This window comes from Cygnus olor, chromosome 15, assembly GCF_009769625.2.
Source record: "Cygnus olor isolate bCygOlo1 chromosome 15, bCygOlo1.pri.v2, whole genome shotgun sequence".
NCBI classification, from domain to species: Eukaryota; Metazoa; Chordata; class Aves; order Anseriformes; family Anatidae; genus Cygnus; species Cygnus olor.
The window spans coordinates 6,903,390-6,919,656 of record NC_049183.1 but is presented as its reverse complement, the minus strand read 5'-3'; the positions used below and the strand labels follow the sequence as shown (position 1 = coordinate 6,919,656).

The following is a 16,267-nucleotide window of genomic DNA, read 5'->3' as shown; positions in this document are numbered from 1 at the left end:
CACAACAGGCACTTTAAGTTGAATATGGCGAACGACATTCTGATGAAATTGGTGTTCAGTCCCCCTTCCTAAATTGCCACAGCAGGGACGTGCCAGCATCCTTCACCAGCTTCACTGCAACCCACAAGCACTGGGATCTCCACATGCCGCACACAAAGAAGAGGCCAGAGCACGCACATGCATGCGGTCAAGCCTTACTGCTGTCCCCAAAGGTGACTCACCTTTGTGCTTTAGGTAAGAAAAACATTTCAAGATGAGATTCGCGTAGCTGGCAGGGGCAACAGACTGCTTTCTCTCAAGCTTCAGAAGTTAAAGAGTGCTTTATAGAACTCTTGGGAAGGCTGGGGACCCCACTTCAGTATTTGCTTCACCTGAAGGGTTTTAACCTACATCTCCCACCTCCTTTGTGGGCACATCAGTCAGAAATTAAGAACTTCAAAAGCATAATGCACAAACACTTTCCACAAAAAACTAAAGTCCAGTGTTACAGAAAACAGTATCCTGCCTCAGAATGATGTTAAACAAAAAGTAAAATGGGCACCTGCCATATAAATGTACGTAATGTCTCCTGTGTTCTTGAAAAAACAGCAAAGCATCAAAATGCATATACAATAATTGTGTAAGAACACATAGTATTTAAAAATCAGGAGAGTTTTAAGGGCGACTGCAAACAGAGTACTTAGCTGAGGAGCAAATTCTTCCAACGGTTTAACCCTTATTATTTACTAAACCATCAATTTATAAGGGTGCAGTTTAGGCAGAGCTGTTCAGAGTTCCCAATTGCATATGCACATTTGGACTGGCCAAGAATAAATCTTACATACACACAAGATGTCTGCACACTGCGAATACAGGGCCACAGCACAGATCAACCAAATACCTCTGACACAGGCAGGAGAGAGATGGGGTATGGCCACACAAGGTCTCCAGGAGGTTCAAGGTGCGACTGAACATGGATCCAGCCATATGCACAGCACTGCTGGATGGCTGGACATCTTTGCAGCACGTGTAACACCCATTATTACACCTGGCCTTCACTCAAAGTGCTGCGGTTACTAACCTGTGGCTCAGCACTGCACTAAAAGCACTTCCTGAGTTTCACGCTACCCCCTTGATTATTTTTAAGGGGTTAGTGTTTCAGGACACAGCATCCATGTACTCATTCTGGCCTAGAGCCTTCATCTCAAAGTTGACTGCACTGACACACAATTCATTTGAATGGTCACATATCCTCGAACAATCCCAATTTCTCAGTACTGTCCTAATCAGTGTTTTCAAGAGGTCACTGGCAGCAGCAGGACAGGAACATACACAGCATAGCCACGCAATGTCAGGCCAAGCATCTGCCTAAATCCGGTATCTCATTACCAGCAGAGTATGCCTGGCAATCAGTAGAGGATCACTTGACAGTCGTATCTCCCAGGACAGAGTCATTGCATGTGCTATGAATAACTCAGGAACATCTTGTGCCAGAGATGTCTTTGCATTTAATGGTTCTTTGCATCCATCCCCATATTCATCCAATGATTTTTCTTCCAGAATTTATCCAACCCCCTTCTGAATCCATGCAGTCTTTTAGTATTCCTTACTGCCTGTGGCAAAGAGCTGGAACACATGCTGTGTGACAAGCCATCCTCTTCAGTTTGTCTTTAAACCTGACGCTTCCTGCGTTCACTCAGTGCCTTACAGTTCTTGCTCTAGAAGAGTGAACAGCTTTTCCCTGTCCCTCTTCTCCATGCCAATGCTGGCCGTACAGATCTCCTCCATGCTCTCCCTAGCATCTTCTCTTCCCACATACACAGCGGGATCCCCGCCCAGGAGAGAAGCACGGGAGCTGTCTGAAGAGGCCGGGAAGAGGCAGAAGGGCCCAGTACCTTCCTGCGCTGCTCCCTGCAGCGCTGGCACACACCCAGGCCTGGCGCCACCATCTGCACTGCCCGGCCTGCTCTGGCTGCTCCCTCAGCATCGTAAGACTGAGGAACTGGGCAGCACAAACTCTGCCCCAGCACACACGTTGAACACACGGCATTTGCAAACCCAGCTGCATGTTAAAACTGCGGTGGCAGCATAAAGATGATTAATAAAGACCATTTCAATTAAAAAGCAAACAAACAAAACCCTTCATGGTGCAGATACTCCAGTAAAGTTATCTTCAGAAGCACCTTGACAAAGCAGGGTCACAGTACCAAAGTGAAAGCTAAATCCACTGCGCTGTGGCGCAGGCTAAGAAAGAGGGAGAGCACCTTAAATTCTGAAGTTGGCACATGATCAAGAAAAGCTGCTTAGCAAATTCCACTGACCCAAACAGAGAACGGAAAGCCTTGTGGGGAAAGTCTGAGTATGCTCCTAAAACTGACAGGCATCTCAAATATATTCTAAGAGCTGCACAATCATTTCCAAGACAGAGCATCCTTCCATTTCAACACACAACCGAAGCTACTCCCCTAAAAGCCTGTTGATTTTCTTCTTCTGAAATTTCCACTGTTAACCAGCATTTCCTTTTGAAATAAAGCTGTTGTTTTCCCCAAAAATTTGCATTCCAAATGCAAAAAAAAAAAAAAAAAGGAAAAAAAAAAAACGCTTCATCCAACCCTACCACACAAACAAACATTGTGCTTTTTCCCCCACCACCACTGTGCTCCTCGGCAGCACAGCATGTGCATGCTCTTACAGACACCCCCAGGAGGTAGCAGCCACTGGAGCTATTCTGCCGCCGTCTCCTCACCACGTCCCATGTTCAGTCCCTGATGACCCTCCAACTGTTTTCCTCCGCTTTTCAAATCGCCGTCACTTCGACAGCTGCATTTGCCGTGCCTGCTGTGCAGAGCCCCCGGCAAGGGGTCTGTTCCGGCAACGGTCCTGGCTGAGGCATGCTGGTGGGCTTCTGAGTGGAAACACAGCAAAGAGAACAGGATCCTAAATGTGTTCTGCAGCCAGCATGAGCCAGGGGAGCCAGCAGGCTGCTGTCTGTGCCTCTGTCTGCAGGAGGATTTCTGCTGGCCCAGCTAGCCGGGAGAAGGCAGGAAATCCAAGGAGAAGAGGAGCAGCAGGGTTTCAGCCTCACGACTGCCAACACCACCATCTAGCATGGATCAGACCCAACAAGTTACAAGTAATATCCCAAATACTGGGCACAAGCCAGACCTTTAAAACAAGCCAGACGGAGGGGCTGAGGGCAGGCAGGGACGGGGAAGGCAGACCAGGTCTGTGTCCCTGCGCTCTCAGGGAAAGCTGCCAAAGGTGCAGCAATACTCAGGCTTCTGCCGCGACCTCCATCCACTGCGTCCTGCCCTAAGGAACCACCTCGAAAACGAAACAAGGACATCAGCACTGCCCTGGCTGCACTCCTGCATGGGAATCTCTCCCGCTTTCCCGGCCCTCGCTTGCTGAGCTCAAGGGAGATGCCACAAGGCTTTGCAGAGCTGCCGACAGCCCGGCAGAAGCTGGGATCAGGGCGAGCTGGGAACCTCTGGGCACGGGCCGGGCAGCAAGCCAGGAAAATACGCTGTCCTGTTCGCTCTGCCCTGCAGGGAGCTGGCAAGCAGCAGGACTGCTGTGCCCACACGGCACCCACCCACCGCCTGCTGCCCTCCGCCACGCGGGGCCATGCACCAGCTCCACGTGGGTGCCGGCACAGGCTGGTGCTGCCAGCAGCCCACAGCAAGTGGCAGGAGGTCGCCAACAGCCTGCCTTCTTCTGGCAAGCAAACCCACCTGCCAGCTGCCCAAAGAGCAGGCTCACTCCAGCGAGCCGCCTCAAGGTGTTTCACTAGCACAGAGCTAACCCTAGCCAGAAGCAAATGACTTCTTGTTGATCTGACAGCCCGGAGAGGCTCAGACAACTTTGGATAAGCTGTGTGTAACCTGAGACAGGAAGGATAGGACCCGCCTGTTCAGTGATAGCTCACCCTGATATCAGCTGAGCTGGAACAGCAAACCACAGTCCTCCGCTTGGGTGAAACATCTCTGCTCCATCCCAGCCCGGCAGGTCAGCACTGGGGAGCTTTATTTAGCCCCACCAACACACGCAGTACGCTGAGCCCTGCACTCTCCTCAGGACGCAGACCAGATGAGAACTGAGAAACAGCCAGCCTGTCGATAAAGGCATGGCCGTCCGTTGCGTGGCACGTCTGAAAGGCCTGTCCCGACCCAAGCTGTCTTTCAAATATTTTTTATGTTCAAGCAGAACATGGAAAAAATGATTCTGGGGTATGAGAAACCTTTGTGCAGGCTCCAATGGAATGGCTGAGGGGCTGCATTCACCTTGGGGAAAGTGCATTAAAAGGCATGGGATCTCCCTCCCTCCAGGGAGCGTACGCCATCCCTACATACTGGCACCCTCGCAGCTCTGAAGAACAGCAGCTCTCTGCCTTTGGGGGTCAGAAAAACACTCGAGTTCATCCTGAGACGTTGTGGGGACAAGCTAATACAACCCGAGAAACAACCGGGGACCAGGGATCAGCTGTAATCACGGGAAGAGGAGCAAAAGACAATGCACGCAGATGCTAAACCTAGAGAGGCAGGGAGAGGACAACCCGTCCCATCCCAGACAGGTCAGGGCATTATCCAGAAGCAACAGCAGAAGAGAGCTCTTTTCAACCAGTGCTCTGAGAAGAGCTACAACAGAAGCTACGTGCTTCAGCAGGTGGCTCCAAAACCACCTGCAAGCAGATCACGGAAAAGCAGAATGTAAGGACTATCGCAGGGCCACTGCAGCAAGAACCAGCCACAGCAGGGTGAACGCAGAAGCTACATGGAAGGTTATTGACTTTTGTGGCTACCCAAGCAACCAAACCATCATCGAGGGACCTCATCGTGAGCCACTTATTTATTTCATTTGCTGAGAAATACCAGTGGAAACTTCCTGTCTTGGAAGAGGTCAAGCAGACCCCTATGACAGGAAATAGGAAGCTACATCAGGGAAAATAAATAAATAAATAAATAAATAGAAGTTTTGGACTTCACACAAGGCCATGAGGAAAGAAACTGGTACGCAAGAGGCACACAGTGCAAAGCCTCACCTGGCACCCACTGATCTTGGAGAAGGTTCAGCTACACACAGAGACACAGGGTTTTAAATGCAGGTAATAAAAACGCCTGACAGTGATGTCTGAATGTATGTGAGCCAATCACATGATCAGGAAAGCAGATCAGTTGCTTTTGTGCAACTGATTTCCCTAATTTTCAGGAAAAAAAATGTGGGTCATGATGGAAACCAACTAAAAACAAGCTCCCACGGGAACATGAGTATGACAAGCTTTCAGAGCAGCCCTGTGTGGGATATGAGGGTCATCCAGGTCTGGTGGCCTCGTATTGAAGAGAGAAGAAAAACTGAGCTCAAAAAACTCTTCTGATTCCTGTTAGTCCCTGGATCTGTAGCTAAACTTCTCCAAGAACAGGTTAAAAGATGACCCCAACTGCAACCCGCAAACACTCACAGGCAGCAGACTCTGATCTTCCAGGTCCTTTTGTTCCAGCAGACAAAAGGCAGAGCAGGAGTCAGCACACAGAAGTTAACGCTTACAATTCAAGCTGCAAAGATGTCACAGCCACTTGAAAGAGATGCAAGGCAGGAGAAGCAGCAGTGCCCCCAGCTGCCGTGCTGCCCCCTTCCTCGTGCTGGCACAACCACCCCCGCAGCTGTTGGGTGACCTGCACTGGGAACCAACCCGCGTTAGCTCAGCAACGAAAACGGTTTGTTCCAGCCCAAGCTCCTTCCCCAGCCCAAAGTCACCACATGGCTCCACAAACACTTGTGCCAGCACAGGGAAAGAGGAAGAGGCAGGAACAACAAGAGCAGCTGGAGCTAGATGACAGAAATGCTTCTCGAGGCAGTACAGTTTCACACAATTATGAAAACGTGGCCAAAACCTCACATTTGTAGCACTGTGGGAAGCTTAAAATTATCACAAGGCAGGTGGTGGGTTCTGCATCTCTTGAAGCTTAAATTATTTTCTGAAAACTGCCGTCAGTGCAGGTGTTGAGTGCAGCAGGAATAAAGTACTACTACTTCATCAGAGCCAGAGTGAATTTTTGCCGGAGTCCCTGAATGGGAAACCAACTCCACAGAAGTATGAAGCTGCAGAGAGCTGCCAGCCAAGCCTCACGCAAGGGTAGTTTCCACAAAAGGGTTTCCAAGGGGCCAGCTTCCCCTGCTAGCCTAAGGCCTGCAGCCCTAACAAAGGCAGCCGAGCCCAGCAGACTGGGCGGAGGCGCTGCCTTTTCCATCTCCTAGAGCACCCAGCTGACAGAAGGGTGTTCGCAGCACTACCCAGAGCCCAGATAGGGCCCAGATCAGGAGCAACGAGCATCCAGCTCCATCTTCCAGAGTAAATCTACAGAGCTATCGACAACCTACCTAGAAACCAGCAAGGGGAACAGCCTGAGCATAAAACATCACCAACAAAGAGGGGGGAGCAGCAGGAAGCTTTCTGGAGTACTTTGGTGTCTTTATCCTGTTTGTGTTTCCCCGTGCACACACCCTGCAGCTTCACACAGACCGCCAGCCTGGCACCATGTGCGACAGCCACATTTACAGCTGCTGCATCCTAAGGCTCTGGCCGTAGCACACCACTTGTAGGCTGCATCAGGGCACGGACCGATGATGGTACCTGCTCATAGCTCCAGCGACAGTGCATCAAGCACAGAGGCTGAGAAGCTGGCACCAAGCAACGCTTTCATTCCTTAGGGAAGCTGGTAGAGTCATCCTCAGAAGGAGCTGGCTTTTCCCTTGAACCACCAGCAGCTACCAGACAGCTGATGCATCTCAGCATGCTTACGCAGGAAGCCAGGATACTACTGCTGGTCCAGTGCTGCAGTGAACGTAGCCAGACTGGATAACAACTATAATCACATTAACAACTCAAATATTAACAAATCCAATTATAAACAACAGACTGCCAACAGTGGAAGTGTATCCAGAAGAAGGCTCATCTACACAAGCCTAGTTCTTGCAGCCTTTTCAAAGGTGCCTGCTGGGCTAGCGGTGCCAGAGCCGAGGCAGCAGCACTCTGGTCTGGGGTCCCCAGCAGCATCAGAGCAGTCGCCTGGGTCTACATTCTTCAGCGTCACTGGAGCTCCTCGCTGACAAAGAAGCAGGAAAGGGTGATCACAGCAACTATTTTAGTACACGTTCAACCCACTGCAAAAATTCACCAGGACTCCAGAAGGGATTGTACTGGTTTTCATTACTAGTAAAATGGGTGCACTGTAAATACTGGCTGATCCACGAGTACCAGGGACACAGCAGCCACCTCAATTATGCAGTAAGGTAAGATTCAAAAAAGGTTTTGATAGCACAGTCATGATCCCACATTAGAACACAGAAGAAAACAACAACAACAAAATCCTAACACTGTATTTTAACAAAGGTTTTGTTTTTTGTTGAAATTCTGCATTTGTAACTTTTTTTCCTGTCAGCTTGCATATTTGTCACAAGGACTGCAATTCAGGACACAGAAAGCTAAGAAAAAGGCACCAGTTTGACTCTCAAGGCAGAAGAGAATGCTGGCTCTGGTTACTTTTGGAATAGCTGCTGCCCATGCATTCACCTTAGTATTAAAGGCAGCTAAGTATCACTATTTGTTGTGCTAAATAAGAATGCCTCACTGGCAAATGAGATCAAAACTGCCACAGATGACAACATTTCCTATGGAAAGTTACATAAAAGCACACTGAATAGCAATCTAAAAAAAAAAATCTTAAAGGAAATAACAAACACTAAAGCCACCAGAAGACATTCTATATTCAGAAGGGATGGAAGCAGCAGCATCTGAGCCATGCAGGCCAGCTTTCTTTGCACGCCCCTTTGAAATTCACGGCATCTTCACACGGCATCACACACCTGCTTTCTCCAACGTGACCATGGTTCTCTTCCCCCAGATACAAGTTAGAGTAAGCCTGCATGCACCAGCAATGCCAAAAGCAATGAAGCCCAATGGAGATAATTCAATATACACACACACACACACACACGTTTGAACAGCTAAGGATACAGAGCAGAGCTGGTTCAGCTAGACCTGCTCTTGTTAAGCATTAGCTGATCTAGCCAGGGACAGACCTGCGGATAGCCTTTGACACAGGCGAGCTAGCCTGCCCCTCCGTTGCTCCAATTTCTGCTCTGGCTGGTGCTTGACAGCTGGCCACACCACCTTCTCTTGCCTTGCCTCATGGGAAAGCAGTTGCAGGAAGAGCTCGCCCTGCTCTACAGGTGTGTGCGCTCATGTATACATTCATGTGTGCCCAATGCGCTAAGTCATTTATAATACAAATAATCAAAATTCTAACTTTGTTTTAGGGGGGGGAAAAAAGTGAAAGGTATTTTTTAAATCCAATTTATAAACTGAGCAAATGGCATGTTCTCTCTCACTGCTCCCTCTGAATTTACAGTCCCATGACAGACAGAGAAAGGGCAGGCATGCTCACACCTTTTGGCAAAGCAAATCCTAGACAGCTGTCTTCTGTGGTTGACTTTAAATTAGTGATCTCTGAATTCAAGCGACAGAGAAATGTACCTGCCATCTGCCGATTGCTACAGGGCAGTAACACCTGAAACACGGAAGCTGTATTCATCCACCCCAGACATCTGAGTCCTCAAGATCTTACAAATCAAGCTGTTACAACTTTCATGAAGTTAAAGCCAAGCAAAGCGCCAGACCTGTAGAACTGTAAAAGCAGCATCCTGTGCAGCTTCAGGATGATCTCATACAGATTGTTCCTTTTAAAAGAAAAACCTTCAAAGCAGGGATTGCTACTGACCAGCAGAGCAAGTGGCTGTCCCTCTCTCAGCAGAGTGGAAACAGGAAGGGGAGGAGGCAGCAAAGGTATATTATCCAGAAAAGGCAAGATCAGACATGTCTTCGTATCTCTTCTCCCCCTGGGAAGCCTTTTGCAACACACTTCTTAGATCATTGAGAAGAAATTAAATTTCCGGTAATAATCACTGTGTTTTAGAGATGCTCTGATTACTAAGGCAAGGTCTGCTTGTTGCTGAAGGCTCCAGTCTCTTTGAGAATGTACCCGCTGCTCAGGTTTGTATTGCAATAGTTCTAACAATTTGACAGCATGCACAAGACACCTTCCATTGTGCTTCAAACGGCGCACCCACATAGTTGAAAAGCAAGCCCAAAGGAAATTTCAGCATGCACAAGCCTCACGTCAATCTGGCATTTACTGTCTCTGCAGCAGAGCATACAACCAACAAACTTGTCCTACACAGCACTTGGAGACTCAACAGTTAAGGTTAACATGAAACATAAACTCTCCACCTTCACCAAGCAGCAAACAGCCACTGTTTGTTATTCAGAAGGATTTGACCAGAGTTTGGATGATGTGCCTGAAAACTCGGCTACTGATTTGCTCCTTGTGGCATCATCCCAACACTCTTTAAAAAAAAAATAAGAAAAAAAAAAAAACACTTCCTCATTCCTACAGCAGCACTGACTGAAACAGCAAGTATCAGAGACTGTGATCTCAAGTGGGCTTCAACTAGTCCTGGAGAGCAGTTAAAGGAGCAGGACCAAAACCAGAGCAGGCGGTCCGAAACCCCTGAAGTTCAACTACCAAGGACACAACCGTGCGTGGCCTCGGCACGAACACGACTACCACTGCTCCACATCAATGCCACAATCCAGCCTCTCTCTCTGAGAGCTGCCCCAGACCTACCAATGGCATCGTGCAGCCTGCCTGTGAAGAGAGGTTTGGCAGTCAAGCCTTGCCCTCCCCTTGTGTGCTCACACGAGGGTCCTCTGCGCGAGCAGCGATCCATACTCTGAGTCATTTCAGGGCTCTTCAGGGCTGCAGAAACAGGGCTGCTAGCATGACCACAAAAAACACCGTCTGATAGATCCGCTTGCTTTCAAGGGTAAATCTGCCTGTTGCCTCCCTAGTCTCGGGTCTGATAGCCGCAAGGGCTGAGATCATCCCTTCCTAAATATTTGCTTGCATGGTGGGTGCTGACCTCATAGGGGAGTTACCGGACACCAACAGAGCGAGCAGGTCACAATCTCCATTCAGTTCAACTGGTTCGTCTGCTAGTTCTGAACAAGGCAACAAACAATCAAACAAATTAAAAATATATAGCCACAACTGGGGAGATGACAACCCACCTGACAGTGGACATTCTCTCCTCCCGTGAAAAAAGGTGACCATCTTCATTCTACCTTCCAGGAGAACGGGGACATTTTACCCAGACACAATGGTTCCCACTAAACTCAGGTTACAGCTCCCACAATGCAGTCTGTAGCTAGAGAGGCTGTCATGCTCTCAGCAGAGGATGCAACACAGCTCTGTGCGCTGGCAGGCAATGCGTACATTCCATGGGTTTCCTAAATCTACAAGTACATATCCAGTAGCAGGGAGGCAACCTTACAATAACAGTGCCAGATCTGCACAGTTCCTGTCTGCTTCATTCCAGCTAATGATGACAGAGTATTAGACATAGGGCCCAGCATCTCTTCAGCTGAAACGAAAGGAAACTAATCCACATCTGAGCTCAGAAAAAAATACGAAGGAACCCATCCTAAGGTTTTAAGTACTTTTACTGGAATGGGTCATACATCGGTGACAGGCAGGTGGCTGCAGGAACAGGAATTAACAGAAGTGTTGTGTTGGGTCACAGTTAATGCTGGAACCTCTGAGAAGGGAGCATGGTCTCCATGGGATGCCAAAGCCTCCAGAGATAACTAAGGAAGAAAGGAAGGAGCCACAAGGGAAGAATATTATCAGAGACTGCTCTGCCAGATAACAGCTCTTGAGATGCAGATAGAGACATGTCAGATGTTCAGCTCACGGCCAATCCCACTCGGCAGGCAACATCCCCAGCAGCACAGTGGGTGCTCTGCCAACCTTTTCCCTGGACACACTGAATGGAAAACAACTCAAGACTCCTGTTCACGTTGCCCATCTCAGACCTTCAGCACTAACTAGGCTGCGTGTTCACACTGCAGAAAGATCTGATACACTGAATGGAATCAAACCTTTACTAATTATATCTGAGCATGTGGGCTCTGTGCCCAAAATAAACTGTCCTGTCATGCTACACTCAGCAGACCCTGCCTCTTTCAAGGCAACATGCTGGGACTTGCTGGCTACTCTCCGGGGCTGGATTCCAGAAGAACAAGACCAATGATCCCAAAAGGAATTCCTACTCCTGCCGTGCAGCCTCGCTCTGCTGCAGGACTGCTGAAGACCCCCACTAAACCGAACCTGCCGTCCCCAAATCCCGCGACAAGGCACCAGCCCCTCTGGCCCTGGCCAGGTGCAGAGGCCAGGAGCTCGGTGAGGGCCAAGCTAGGGCCTACCCTGCACAGAGCAAGAGCAAGACGTTCCTCAGCCCTGGGCCAGCCCACGGCTTTCCCCAGAACCTGAAAAGCCAGTTTGTAGGCAGGTCTCTTGCAAATGTATTGCTTAAAAAAAAAAAAAAAAAAGGCCTGTCATGGGAAGTCCCAGAGCAGAACTAGTTTCGTGGGAGTTGCTTTTACACCACACAGCTTTAACCTCCTTTCATGGGAACCCGCTGAAGCGGGCACACCGCTGACACACGACCACACAGGAGAGTTGCTGCCGCTCTGGGGACTCAGGACCAAGGAGTACAGAGATGGTGGCAAAGCTTGCTCCTCCATTCCAAGCACAAAATCACCCTTGGGAGGACGGCCGGGCCCCAGCTCAGGAATGGCCCAGCACAAGGACAGCGGAGACCTAGGTTAACAGTGGAAGCACTGTGGTAGCCATGAGGATCTACAGATGAAGCAGCAGGAGGGAGAGGCGATAGCTGTCACTAGGCTGACAGGCTGGAGAAGGGAAAGAAAAAGAAAAAAAAAAAAGAGCAGACAGGCTTTCAAGCACACAAGGCCGTTCTGAAAGTCCTTTTAACAATTAAAACCTGAAGGAGGCACCTAGGAGCCCATTTGGTTTTTCCAACTATCTCAATGGATCTAGCACTATTTATCACCTCTTGCAAACACTGCATGGCTGAGATAGAAGAGCTGGAAAGCAATGTAATTCCATGCGCTGGAGTGCAGACCCAATTCTCCCAAGGCTCTGCTCCCCAGCTTGTCCCAAGTGGGCCCTTTTTACCCCGCTTATGGCACAAGGGGAGCTACTTGTCTTTGAATCAGCATTACTGCCACTAAAACATCGTGTGCCTTCTTCATCCCATGCTTCATTCATAAGTGCCTTCAGTTCCCTTCCTTCAGTGTTTGCTGCCTTGTCACTTCCCATTAAGTATAGCTTTCTTCCCAGAGGAAATCAGCAGCCATAGGGACAAAAACAGGAAGAAAAGAAACAACTTCCTGCTTGCTCCCAGACCCAGGCATCCCTGACCAACGCTGCACGCTCCACCGCGAGGCCAACCTGCAAGAGAACTGGCAGCCAGAACCAAGCGTTGCACAAGGAACACTCCAAGGCCAGACAGAAGTCATTCGTGCTGCCACTCACCTCTCACATCACGGGAAAGAAAAGCACAAGCCAAAATACGCACAAGGGGCCCTCCGTTGCAGCAGCAGCAGCTACGTGTGTGTTCGTGCTACAATGGGGGAAAGGACCGATCACATTTTTGGAAGCCCAAAAGGATGCAGCACTGAGAGTGCAATCCTGCAGAAGTTTTCACAGAATTATGGAATATCTGAGTTTTCGCCAGATTTGCCTTGGGCTGCTGCAATTCCCCCACTTCAGGCCAGCAGTGCATAGTATGAAAAGTCAGCTCAGGGACTGGATCCAGAGGAAAACTAACCTTCACCTACAAAGATTATGATCCCCTATCAGCTCACAAGGGGGCTGCCAAACTGCCAGCGTAAGGGGACAAACGGGTAGCAACGCGTGGCGAGGGACAGCTGGAAGGGCCTGGAGCTCCTGCGTGGCCCTGGGTCAGCTTTAAGCCGGCCACGAACCCGCACCCTCACCTCCAGCCGAAACCTCCGGGGTCACCGGGGGTCCCAACGCCACCCCTCCGAGGCAGGACCCGCCCCCGTCTTCCCTGCTGCTAGAGACCGGACCGGCCCCACGCCGGACCCAAGGGGTAGGACCTGTCACCCACCTGCGGCACCGGGACGAGGCGGCTGCCCCGCCACCCGACCCTCCGCAGCCTCCCCCGGCCGGCCTCCCCCCTCGGTGCCCGGGGCTGCCCGCCGGGCCCATGCCGCCAGCAGGGGGCTGCCGAGCCGCGGCGGAGGCGGCGGGGCCGCGGTGCGGGACGGAGCCCGCAACTCACGTGCGCGCCGGGGCAGCGGGGTTCCCTCCCCCCCCCCCCGACCTTTCGTTCTCCCCACCCTCACCCGCACGCCGGCCCCCGCCCCGCACTCACCGGGCAGGCGGGGACAAGCGCAGCGGCGGGGCGCTCAGCACCGAGCCGCCGGACTCCGCGCCGCCCCGCTGCGGGCTTAAGGGGCCGCCGCCGCCGCCGAGCTCGGCCCGGGCAGGGCGCGGAGACTCCTCCCCCGTGCCAGGGGCCGGCCGGCCGGGCACGCCATTCACAGCCGCGGCATGCAAATGGCCGCTGGGCTCCGCGCCGGCTTCGGCGGCGAACGCCCCGCCGGGGAGCTGCGAGCGCCCGGGGCCGCGGGGCTCATCCCGCCGCGCCGCCGCCTGAGTCACGGCGCAGGAATGCGCCGCGCCGGGCGGAAGCGGCCGGCCCCGGGCCCCCGCCCCAGGCCTCCCCCTTCGCCGGTGAAGGCTGAGCCTGGAGCGGCCTGGCGGGGCTCGTGGGGGTCGGGGCTTTCCGTCCCCTCCCGTCCCCTCCCCGGCCGCGCGGTGACGGGGACGGGGTTGCCGGGGAGAGGCAGTCCCGTTAGCGCCGAGCCTTCGGCGTGCTCCTGAGTCGCTCCCCCAGAGCGCCCGGCTCCGCCAGCAGCCCCGCCGGGGGCACCTGGAGAGCCCCGAAGCTGGGATTTCGGTGTCTCCCCCCCCCCTCCCCCCCCCCAAATATTCCTGTGATTCCCATCCGGTTCTTCACAGCTTCTCCAGGCACATGGTTAGGGTATCAACCCTTCCCTAAGCTCGCTCTTTCCTGCCGGCCTCAACGTTTCCCCCTTCTGGATGGCGCACACCCATCTCCATTGCTCAGTAGTCCTCGCCTTTGTCCTGGGACCGCTGCCCAAACTTTCTCCATCTGGCTCTGTGGTCAGCATGTATTGCTCGTGCAGAGGTTCACTAAAGCCCCAGTGGACGCTTCAGTAGGGCCTGCATCATGCACATCCATCTTCAGCTGGACCCAAACCTGCAGCTGCGTACTTTTTAAATTTTAGCAATAACTGGGGGAGGGGGGGAGTATTCCTTGCCATCTTACTGCACCTTCCAGGCCGACCTGCACGTGACGGTGTTGGAGAGGAGTGGGGTGGCTGCCGGTGCTGCGTGCGAAGGGTGAGCTCATCGCCACCACCCTGCACGTGCCCGTGTGCAGCAGCGACAGCCACGCTTCGAAGGCAGCCCCCAGAGCCCCGCTGACTTCAGCACGTCGCCTCAGCTGGTGAGCGTATAAAGGTCAGCCCCAGCTAATCTTCGGCAAGGTGGAGACCAAATTGCATGCATAACCCTGCTTGTCCACAAAGCCCCATGAAGCTTAACAGACACAAATTATTTTCAGATGTTCCTACCACATAAACAAGGAAAAGAAGAGTCCAGTAACATAAGAGAGAAGGGATGAACTTGCAGGCCCTTCAGCACCTCCCAGAAGGAATGCACTGGAGCCAGCTTGATTCTGACCCACCCCTGCTCTTTCTTAGCCTCCTTCCAACAGTATGTGCATTTTGCAAGAAAAATAAAGTTCTTACACTGAAACGTGATTTATTGCTCCCACAGACAGCACTCCTCACTCCATCCCACATGCTCAGAGAGTCCCTCCGGGCCTGCGGGGTGGGATTCCCTTAGGCAACTGCAGGCATCTGCACTTACTCGGGTAGACTCTACCCTCTTGGTCAAGAATACGCTCTCCTTGCTCCCATTGCCAGCCAGGGTGTTCCTCTTTCAGTGCACTGAGTCGTATCAGCCTAAAATACATTGATAAAAAGTGACTTAATGCCAGCTTCTGACAGCAACGTCCAGCCTGTGATCATGACATGAGACATGTCCATAGGATGTGCAGGCACTGGCACAGGCTCCCCAAGGCAGCGGTCACGGCACCGAGCCTGCTGGAGCTTGAGAAGTGTTTGGACAATGCTCTTAGACACATGGTTTGTTTTTTGGGTGGTCCTGTGTGGATCCAAGGGTTGGACTGGGTCCTTGTGGGATATTCCATGATTCTATGATAGGAGCCCTGCTGGGGTGGGGGGGGGGTAGTAGGTATGGGTCACAAGGCCAGTAATGTGGCTCATGACCTCTTTTCTTTGCAAGCTTTCAAAGATTTCATCCCACAGAAATGTAGAAAGTGACTTGGTCGGGTGCCAGCTACCAAACAACCTCCATCTCTTCACTGCTGTCCTCTGCAGCATTGCCAAATGGGAATCTCCAGGTAGCTCACTGGCCACGGTGCGGGGCAGAGTCTCTACCAAGATGCTCTTGAGCACAAGCTGGTGTGCCTTTTGGAACTGATGGGACATTTGTAGGCTGTGAAAGGGGGGAGTAGAGCCAAGCACCAGCCACCAGTCCTGGTCCCGAGCCAGTCATCCTGACGGTTCAGGGAGCACATTGCTCTAAGAGAGAGTAGTCCTTGCGAGACACCAGGCAGAGGACTCAGATGGTGAAGGAGGTATTTTCATCTCTACTCACTGAATGTTGCTCCCCAGGAAGGCCTTAGGAAATTCCCCTCCAAAGCTGGCATCTGTTCTCAGCGGGGGTTGGCCCCAAGCTGCAGTCCTGTTCTCCATCCCTCTCCAGCTGGTGACCAACTAGCAACTACTAGGGTGGGTTCCTCTGTGTTTAGACTGGGATACCAGGTGTTTGCCTCCAGTGGTGTTTCACATGGGTGTCATCACTCAGGGTCAATGTGAGCCTAAGGCTGGTCATACCCACCCTGACCAGAAGAGCTTCCCAGATGCAAACACACTTCTCAGAGGACAAAAACCACTATCTGGGTCTTTGGTTTCACTATTTGGAAGAAAAAGAGTTCTCCTGAAAATAGAGGAGCCTCTGATCTTTTTCTGAAAAAGGAAATACTCAGCTCAGGTCTCACCTAGCAAAGGGGGAAAACTGAAGATTATTTGCCTCACTCAGTGTCCAAAGGGGAGGAATGTTATGGGGGGGAATTGCAGGGAGCACTTCTGTTCAAAACATGGCCTCTGAGAACCAGCTGAAGGACAGTTATCTTTCGGTGCTTGATATGTTTAACAGGAACATGT

The 16,267-nt window shown here is 51.6% G+C and overlaps 1 protein-coding gene and 1 long non-coding RNA gene across 7 annotated transcripts in view; one reads left to right on the top strand and one right to left on the bottom strand.

The window, feature by feature from the left end:
* Positions 1–13,557, bottom strand: part of RHBDF1 (rhomboid 5 homolog 1) — a 37,934-nt gene extending 24,377 nt beyond the window's left edge. Inside the window, exons 1-2 of one of the 6 annotated variants that reach the window (XM_040575222.1) lie at positions 13,300–13,557; positions 12,435–12,522 (exon numbers count right to left, since the gene is read on the bottom strand). Coding sequence is in view for 1 of the 6 variants with exons in the window: in XM_040575224.1 (XP_040431158.1) it covers positions 8,656–8,678 (23 nt within the window). In the remaining 5 variants the exon portion in view is untranslated. Of the gene's footprint in view, positions 1–8,512; positions 8,532–8,655; positions 8,791–12,434; positions 12,523–13,299 lie in introns of those variants that run through there. The other 5 variants (XM_040575221.1, XM_040575225.1, XM_040575224.1 and 2 more) reach the window with 5 other exon arrangements.
* LOC121078741 lies at positions 12,483–14,766 on the top strand. The gene is made up of 2 exons (XR_005824716.1): positions 12,483–13,014; positions 14,293–14,766. It is a non-coding gene; the product is annotated as an uncharacterized LOC121078741 (long non-coding RNA).
* The last annotated feature ends 1,501 nt before the right edge of the window (positions 14,767–16,267 follow it).